This window comes from Melanotaenia boesemani, chromosome 19, assembly GCF_017639745.1.
Source record: "Melanotaenia boesemani isolate fMelBoe1 chromosome 19, fMelBoe1.pri, whole genome shotgun sequence".
NCBI lineage: Eukaryota > Metazoa > Chordata > Actinopteri > Atheriniformes > Melanotaeniidae > Melanotaenia > Melanotaenia boesemani.
In genome coordinates, this window is record NC_055700.1 from 5,726,326 (window position 1) to 5,736,285 (window position 9,960).

At 39.7% G+C, this 9,960-nt stretch overlaps 1 protein-coding gene across 1 annotated transcript; it reads left to right on the plus strand.

Annotated features, from left to right (window-relative positions):
- Nucleotides 1-4,020: 4,020 nt before the first annotated feature.
- Nucleotides 4,021-8,791, plus strand: LOC121629733 (dual specificity protein phosphatase 26). The gene is made up of 5 exons (XM_041969478.1): nt 4,021-4,068; nt 4,204-4,417; nt 4,668-4,851; nt 6,358-6,569; nt 6,697-8,791. Exons 3-5 carry the CDS (start codon nt 4,673-4,675, stop codon nt 6,906-6,908), a joined length of 603 nt encoding a protein of 200 aa, XP_041825412.1. The 5' UTR covers nt 4,021-4,068; nt 4,204-4,417; nt 4,668-4,672; the 3' UTR covers nt 6,909-8,791.
- Nucleotides 8,792-9,960: the final 1,169 nt, after the last annotated feature.

A 9,960-nucleotide genomic window follows, 5' to 3' on the forward strand; every position in this document is an offset into this window, starting at 1 on the left:
TTCTCATTTATCCACTGTACAGCTCTACCTCAGTGGTTATCCTTGTTTGATTCATTTTGTTTTTTTTCTTTTATGCTTTAATCTTATGAAATTTTCTTTTCTGGTGTGATCAATACGAAATGGGTTTCATTATGATCAAAAGAGGGGAATTGTTGTGGAAATATCATATATTCCCTTTAATATTGTGCTATACTGATCACTCTCAAGGTAAACAGATTGTTTAAGCTCTTGGTAACAGAGATTAATGCTGAGTAGCCAAAGTGACAGTAATGTCACTTCGTTACATCATTAGTATGATTTTTATCCTGGAGGGGCTGAACTCATCTTTGTATTATTTGTGTTTTGTAGTAAGTTGATGGTCCAGACCTCACAGACGCTCCGCTGGCTCTTCTGACTGTCGCCTCAGTTGACACTTTTGATGCAGCCCTCTTGAGTACTGAGAGCATCTGCGTTGTTGTGGACGGTGAAATATTTGTGAGTGGTCCCACAAATCTGGCTGACTCCTTTTTCCTCCTCTTTGGGTACATCCATGCACTAGACCTACAGTACCCAAAAACTCGAGCTTACACTCACATTTATCCAAAAAGTTGTGATGTGTTTTGAGGACAACAAACCGTCTACTGACGCTGAAGAATGATTTTTCAATGAGTGGTTTTCTCAGAACGAGATGTTTGTTGAGCTGAGTATTAAGGAAGTTTTTTGTTGTCTTCCCCCTCTTTACAAATGTCATTTGCTTCTTCTACCTCAAATCTAAGATGTGACACTGTGTGCCTCTTCTACCTCAGATTAAATACATAGATTAACATATCGCCTAGTCAGGTTCATGTACTGAAAAACTTGTTGAAAATTGTTCGATTCATTCACAATACATGTTTAATGTGCTGTTGCCTAATGTCTATGTACTTTTATGTACTATGTTGATGTTGACAATTGAAGTACAGCACGGTAGAAATTAGTGCTTGATTTCAATATTTTATTTTTAAAAAGTAAGTTGCAGCTGTCAAGTTGCTGTGAGTTCCAAAATGTTTTTATGTTGTGTTTTTTAAAAAGTTGTTAAATGGCTCCACATTCAAATAGTACTAAACAGCAGAATGAATTTTATCCTGCATCCTTTATGAGCTTTTATCTCAGTGTTTACTGAATATTGTGATATGTAGACTCAAAATACTGAATCTACCCTTTGTAGCAATGACCACTATCAAATATGGAACTATTAAGTGTGCACTTTAAATTATATTTTCTTTTGTTTGAGTAATTTCCTTTTCTTTTCATTTATGACGAGCACTATGTTTTGACTCGGCACCTGTGATTTGTGCCTTTTAAAAAGCACATTGTGTTGACTTAAAAGTTGTCTTAAAATGTCACTGTGTTCATATTTTCTGACATCATTAGCTGATTTTCATTGTGCAGTGTGTTGGCATCAGTATTGCAGTTTAAAATGAATTTTAAGTACATTTCTCCCATATTTTCAATAAAACAATTTTGCTTTGCTTTGCTTTGCTTGACCGCCTCTTCAGTCTGCTATTGGGTTCTCAACTCTGAGGCACCGTGATAAAATGGTAACATGTATGTTTTAAGTTACAAGTGGTCCCTTATAACTATTTAAAAGATATATATAGAAAAAAAAAATACAAAAACAAACAAAGAAATAACCACTTGAAACGTATTAGTACCTCTCTGGGTTCTAATTCTCGTGTACCGTTATATCCATCTACCATTTCATCATCTGCTTCCTCTTCCCACCAGCTAGATTGTCCGGGTGGGGTTCTTGGTGGACTGTCATATCCATCTACCATTTCATCATCTGCTTCCTCTTCCCACCAGCTAGATTGTCCGGGTGGGGTTCTTGGTGGACTGTCATATCCATCTACCATTTCATCATCTGCTTCCTCTTCCCACCAGCTAGATTGTCCGGGTGGGGTTCTTGGTGGACTGTCATATCCGTCTACCATTTCATCATCTGATTCCTCTTCCCACCAGCTAAGTTGTCTGGGTGGAGTTCTTAGCATGAAAAAAATATCAGTGCAGTCAGAAGGATCACCAGGCCTATGCCTAAATTCTTCACCAGTAACAGTTTCTTCCTGTCTATTGATGTGTCTCTCCCGCTCCTCAGTGTAACCTGCTCCTTCTGTTGCTGTTGTATTATTCTGAGTACTGGGAGAATCTGGTTTAGAAGTATCTGCTTGTTCTACGATAATATTTTCAAGTCCATTTATGTCTCTTTCCTGCTCCATGGGTTCTTCTGTCATGACGTCTGTTTTCTTTTTATATATGTAAAGTATCCCATTTTGAGAAATATCTCCGACATCTCCTCCATTTGCCACAGATATTGTCAGATTGTCAGCTTTGAAGAACATTCCCGGATAAAACAAATATGTATAAAAGTGTCGAAGATGGGATCTTGAGGTTTTTTGGCAGATGACTGAGCTGAGATTGTATTTGTGTAGTCCAATTATTCCAGGAAGCCGGAGTTCTTTATTTACAGACACAGACGGTATAAAATATGTCGGTACAGCTAACCGAGGTAAATAGAGTACTATGAACTCAGAAGGATTAAAAAACCGCATTTTCCGTAATTTGAACTTACATGTATTGCATCTTTTCCCTAAGTGGAAATTCTTCTGTAATTTGAGGATAAGATTTTGCACATTGTCAACATCCCTTGGCCATGGAAGGATACTGTAGTGACCCAGCTGTCTAGTTTTGCTTCTTGTTGTCTGGCAGTTTTCACACATTGCGACAGCCGTAGCACCCAGCGAAGATGATAAAAGGTGACATCTATTTACCCAAAGCGTGGCTTCTTTTAATAAACAAGCCATGTTGTGCTTATCCAGGCACGCTGATGTTATGTTTGCCCGTATTTCCCTCAAAGCTGGAAAGATGTCATCTGGACAGAAACGTCTCCCTGGTTGGTAAATGGCTGCTAAAATGATCTTTCTCAATGCAGGCGTTGCTGATGAAGCTTTAAAAAATTTTTAAGTCTGCTATCACTAAGGTTTTCAGGACGTACAATACACTGCAGCACGGAATTCACAAAGCTGTTGTTAAATGTATTAGGAAACTTTGGGATGAATGAGATCATATCTTCGGGGGAAAATTCTTCTATATTCTCTACTCTGTCTTTCATTTCATCTTCTGACACGTCTTCCCCAGTGATAGCATTTTCAGAAATATCTCTGGCATCTTCATCTGTATTTGCCAGAAAAGTTGCTTGTCTGCCTTCCTTAGCATGGTTACCTGTCAGGTTTTCTGCTTCCAAACTACTGTTTTCTGTCCCTGATTGTTCATTTTTGTTATCAGTAGAATTTTGATTGGAAAATGTTTCCAAGATTTGACTGGAAGATTCTTGTTGTAGAAAATCATCTATTGTTCTTGCAATGATGTGTCTCTCCTGTGTCACAGAGTTAACGTTTACATGAATTGCAGCTTCCATGGCAGTCCTATTATTTAAATATCTGGAAGAAATTTGAAAGTTATTTTCTCCACTTTCAGTGGTATTTTCAGGGGACTTTTTGTACCGCGGAAGTACGTCTGCAATGCTCGAACATTTAAAGACCAGGCAGGTCGGACTTACATAACAACCTCATGCAAGATTTCAAAGCTGAAAGTGAAATAAGACCCACTTAATAATTCAGTAGGGGTTGTCACAGCAATAGTGGTCTGGTCTGGACCATGGTTCGGACCACTGATGTAGTACCCCCTGGTGGCAGAGACCACTCATTACAGTGGTCTGGACCAGACCACTGTTGTCGCAACAACCCCCTCTCCAAATGGATCATTTTTAATTGATCATTTAAAACTTGGTATGTTAAAATTATATATTTTGTTAAAGAATTTGGACATAATTTAGTAAATGCTAAAATATGAACCCCATGAGTCATGAATTCCGCTGGATATTAACCTATCTCTCTCTCCCCCTCTCCCCTCTCTCTCTATCTATCTATATCTATCTGTCTCTATCGAGCTTTTTTTTTTATTATTATTCCTTCATTTGACCGGCAGATGGAGACAACCACCACAACTCAGTCACTTGACTGAGCGCCGTAAAGATAAACCAACAATAAACCTGTAAATAACCATCCCGGTTTCTAGAACCCATCACGCAAAAAAAAAAAAAAAAAAAAAAAAAAGAAAGAAAGAAAGAAAATACAGCTTGTCGTGCTGTTTAAGTGAACATTTCCTTCAATTTGCCTTCAAAAACAGGACCCGACTGCGGAGTAGCGTGCCTAAACGAGGACTTGTTGAGAAGATGGAGCTGCGGTGGTGGTGAAGATGTCCGGTGGATGCTGAGAAGCAGCTGTAGCATCATCATCTCATCCTTCCCATCCTTCCTCCCACAGCGAGTAAATGAGTCAACATGGCCGCAGAGCAGCTCTTCCTTCACAACCACTGAGCCTCGGAATAAAAGAATACTCAGGTAAATAAAACATATGGAATATGGGGAACACTTGGGCCGCTGAATTTTCTATCTAGCCTCAAACGCGATGATACACTTGATCAAGTTTTCACCAGAAAAAAGCAAGTAAATATAATCTAATGGGAACAGTGACTGTATTCAAAATACTACAATTAGTCCATGTACGCTTGCTTTTCTGACTCATTTTAGTCCTTATTGTTGTATTATTTTCGGTAGGATATTTTGGTGTGTTTCTTCTCTTTTTTTCCAGATTAAATGGCGTTCATGTCCCGGTTTTCTCGGTCACGGAGCAGCTCCAGATCTCCGAGCCGAAAAGACTCAGAGCGCTCGTCCCCAAACCTGAGCGTGTCAGAGCTGGAGAGGCTGCTGTGCACGGGAAAAACGGCCTGCAACCATGCGGACGAAGTGTGGCCACGACTCTTCATCGGAGATCAGTGAGTCTGTGGTTAAAGAGGGTCTCAGTTTTATTGAGAGCTGCAACTTGAAGGCCAACATTCAAACTATCAATGTGGACTGGCTAAGACTGGATCAACCTGTTAAGATGGCCATGGGAAATCATTTATAGTACTATGTACTATATCCTGCCTTAACTCCTTTAATAACATTTGTTTTACCAGTCAGCCAGCCAACATTGAATAATGCATATTTAATTGATTAATTGAGGTTTAAAATCAAACTTGAGAGGATCTGTAGTGTGACAACTGAAAGTGATGGTTTATTTGTAGAATACAATAGAATAGTCGATGCAGATGTCTGAAGCATTCCTAGCCTCTAATCTGAGAGGTGATTGGTTTACAAACAGCTAAGTTTGGAAGAATGACCTTTTATATTATCCTAACCTTTTTCCTTGTTGGAATAGATCATAAAGTTAAGAAGCATTCGTTCATCCATTGGCTATACAGATTTATCATTTTCATGCTCGAATTGAAAGAAAAACAGTGCCTCATGTTTTTCAAATGCAATATTTTACTCCACTCTACAGACATGTAGAGTGATGCTTTTTTCTGAAGGCTCTTTGTGTACTATAAAGTCAAATTTAGTACTTTTGTCACTAAAGAATCTCAAATTATTACTATTTTATTTTTATTAAAATCAAACATGTCCTTCTAGGCAAGACAGGTTTATTTGTATAGTGAATGTCACGTACAAGACAATTCAAAGTACTTCACATAAAAACATTACAGTAAGGTGCAGGAGAAATATTTATTGAGTTCATTTAAACAAACTCAAAAGTCAGGGAGAAGCAGCCAACAGAATACATACAGCAAGCTATGATACAAGTACATGCTAACAGGTCATCATCAACACTGTCACTGTCAATCCACAGCTGCAGGAAAATATATTCAAAAAGAAAAGAAAAGAAAACTCTCTATCTTAATTAATAGCAGTGGCAAATAAACAAGCTCTAAAGCCTGATTTCAAAGAACTCAGGTTTGGATCAGACTTCAGGTTTTCTGATTTGTTCCAGATGTCAGGAACAGGGCTTTGTACACCAGCAGATTCATTTCTAAACCAATTCTTTGGTGCACAGGAAGCCAGTGTAGATATCTGAGAACCAGAGTGATATGTTCCCTGTTCTTGTGTATGTGAGGACACCAGCAGCAGCATTCTGGATTAGCTGCAGATGCTGTAATAATTTGTGTAGAGACCTCTAAAAAAATTCATTACAGTAGTCAAGTCTACTGAAATCAAATGCATGAGGAAGTTTTTCTAAATCATGCTGAGCCATCAGACTCCTTGCTCTGGATATATTCTTCAGGTGTTATGAGGCTGATTTGGTTACTGCTTGAATATAACTGTGAACAATTTAGCTCAAAGTCCAAAATTGCATCAAGATTTCTGGTTTGATGTCAGTCACTCAGCAGCTTTTGTTTATTAAGCTAAGAGGCCGTATTAGAGAATCAGTTTGGCTGATGTGTAAAAACTATTCCTCTTTGCAGAGAAATTGCATCAGATCGCCGTGAACTGGCCAAACTTGGCATTACACACATTCTGAACTGTGCACAGAGCAAGTGGCGTGGTGGAGCTGAGTATTATAAGGGGATGAACATCACCTATCATGGCATCGAGGCACATGACTCCCCCACTTTCGACATGAGTGTCAACTTCTATCCTGCTGCTGAGTTTATCCACAAAGCTCTCACAAGTGGAGGTAAGTCTGTGGAAGCGGCTAATATTAGCTCATAACTTGTATATTGAAGCTTATGAAGCAGCCAGAGCAGCAGTCAGTGCTTGTATAGGTGGTTACGGTGAGCCTACGACATGTTTTCCGTCTGTAGGTAAGGTGCTGGTTCACTGCACCGTGGGAGTGAGTCGTTCAGCCACGTTGGTGCTGGCCTACCTGATGATCAGACAAAACCTGACTCTGGTGGAAGCCATTAAAACCGTAAAAGACCACAGAGGCGTCATCCCCAACCGAGGTTTCCTTCGCCAGCTCAACGGCCTTGATGGCATCCTGAGAGAGAGCCGTAAGATGTCACCGCAGAGCTGAAAACACCCTCAACACACACTTGACCTGAGGTGGCAGCTGGTACACAGAGGGAGATACTGGGACCAAACAGAACAACATGTCACTTTATGTTATGGAGGCTCTGAGTGGTAGCAGGGTTTGATCAATATCAGCATATTTACACTTTATTCATTTTATTACGTCTGTTCAGTTCTTTAATGGAGGGGGGAGCAGGAGCACTGGAAGATAAAACTCTACAGTCAAGACCCAAGCCCTTTAAGACAGTGATCCCCAACCCTGATCCTCAAGGTCCACTACTCTACAGATATTAAATGTTTTCCTACTGCAACACACCTGATTCCAGTTAAATAGATAATTGACAAGCTCTGCATAAGTCTGCTATTGCGCCATTATTCAGTCAGGTATGTTGAAGAAGGTAAACATCAAACATCAGCAGAACAGTGGGCCTTGAGGACCAGAGTTGGGGATCCCTGCTTTAGGATATATAGGACAGTTTTAACACAGAACACTTTATATCAGAGAAGATGATCAACTCATTAATAACAAAGAGGATTTTACAGCCTGTACTACACAACAACCTGCCTCCTAAAAGCATTTAGAAAATATCAGGGAAACCCTCAGAGGAGCAACAAAGAATGCTTCTTCCAGGTGAGATTTACAAATCATATCTGAACAAGTACTCTTAGAATAAAATACCACATTTAGAGGCCAGTGGGGACTAAAGAATACAAGAATATGAATGTAAAACTGCTCTTTTTACACTTAGAGTGATTGCTTTCGATCTAGGTTTCAGGAGCATGGATGTATCAGGAGATGTACTGAAGAGAGTTGCTGAATTACAAAATAGTTTGTTAGTCATTTGAATGATCAGCTTGAAAAGTTAGAAATACAGTAAAATAATCCCAGCATGAGATTTGTTCATTTCTGTAAAGTAAAAAGCTACAAACAGGTGAAGACTGCTTCAGACAGTACGTATCTGATAATAACTAAAGTTCCAGTAGCAGATAATTAAGGCTGCATACTGGTGTTCTGTGTTTGAACCAGACTGCATGCCTCGTCCCTGATGTCTATCTCAGGTAGGTGCAGGTGGTGGGTCCACATGGCAGCAGCTCTGTGTAGTTTCTTCTTGCCGCTGTGCTCTGTTTTGGTTCTGTTTTAGGTCTATTTTATGGTTCCTCCCTCCCTATCCTGTGGGTGGGGAGTGATGGAATAATGGCGAATGAGGTAAAAAGGTAGACTGGAGTAGTGTTTCCACTGATGCTAATGCAGGCATTTGATTGAACTCAGCCACAAAGTGAGGCTCTCAATTTACCAGTCAATTTATGTTCTAGCCTTCACTTACTGTCATAAGTGTTGGGTAGTAAGTAAAACAGTGAGAGAGTGGAGACAAGCCGTTCCTAAGTGGGATGGTTACATCCAGAGTAGAGCCGCTGTTCACTGGAGTAGAAAGAGGTCAGTTTAGGTAGTTTGAGCATCTGATTATCTGGGTGCTTTCATCTGGAGGTTTTTCTTGTATACCCATTTGGGAGGGGGCCCCTAGGTAAACCCGTAACTTGCCTGGAGAACTAAATATCCCATCTGGCTTGGGAGAGCCATGGGATCCCCCAGGAGGAGATGGAAAGTGTTGCTATGAAGAAGAACATCTGGGATGCTGCTTAGCGTGTTTCCACTATGACCCACAATTTGGTCTAATGGAAGAAGATGGCTGGAAAGTGTTTTTATTACCCTTAGAATGATTTATATACAAAAACGACATGGGTTTATCTTCTAGTTACAGCAGAATGGTCCTTAAGTAGCTGTAGATGGGTTAAAAAAACTCTGGCTCTAGATTTCTCTACACGGTTAGGGAAGGTGAGGTAGGAAGTATTTCTGCAATCGATGTCTCTAGATTTTACACTTTTCTGTAGCCGCCTTTGAATAAATTCATGTTAACAGCATATTACCACTGCCTCCTGGTGCCACCAGTGAAAACCAGTCAGTGTTTTTAGGGGCTACTACTTAAGATGCTTGGGCTTCAGAGAACTTCCTCAGTGTTATATCTTCAACTGATTAGTTGTGTCTGACAATTTTGTACTTATGTGGGGATCAGGTCTTTGATTCCAGTCTGGATATTCTTTATAAAAACCAGTTAAACTGAAATCACACAGGGCTGGGATTTGTTTGGTCCAGTATTTTTTTTTTTTCTGGGTCCCAATAATGATCAAACCTGACAGAAGTTTGTATCTTTTCTAATTCATTTGTGATATCAGCCCTCAGAAAGATGATTCTTCACCAGTAATTTTCCCCCTGCAGTGTTGGCTGTTTCAGGTTTTTCCCTCAACATTCATGAAGTGCCCTGAACAACTCATATAGTTGTAGCCCAGGTCCAAACCAGCGCAGCTATGTAGCCCATCGAATTTCAGTATTACAAATATGTACACAACTATCTGTCTGTAAAAAGAAACATGAATATAATTTTTGTTTTGATGCATGTTGTTGATAAGTTCTGTGTATGATTTCAAGCCGGCATTTCCAAACAGTCACAGAAAATTTTATGATCAAATTCTGACTAGTATTATCTACATTTTCTGTCCAATAGACTTAGTATTGTATTGTATTAAACATCTTCCACTTTGGTGTGTCTCTCCACTTTGAAGTGACTGTTAGCTGTCCACAGTAGTAGAACAGTAAGAGAAAATACCACAGATGCCATTTTAAAGCTATCAACTGCCTGGCTGACAGGAGAGAGAACAGCTCTCGGACCCGGTCCACTCTTTTGTCTGGGGTTCATCTGAGGCTCCTGTTCACGCAAGAGAAAAACAGTAGAGTCCAGTCCTGAAATTTAAACCAGCTTTTCAAATATTCTTCTGAGTGTTTTTATGATTACCTCAAATATTGTGTTTGGAGCATATTTTTTCTGTGGCTTGTGTTTTCTGTCCGTGCTGTTTTAATGATGGAGCACTGGTGAGAGGGAAAGAGACCAACGTTTCTCAGCTCAGTGCAGAACATGCACATAAACAATACTCATGTATGGATTTGTATTGTCAGTGACCATTTAAGGTCCCATGAAATGACTATTAGTGTTATTAACCTC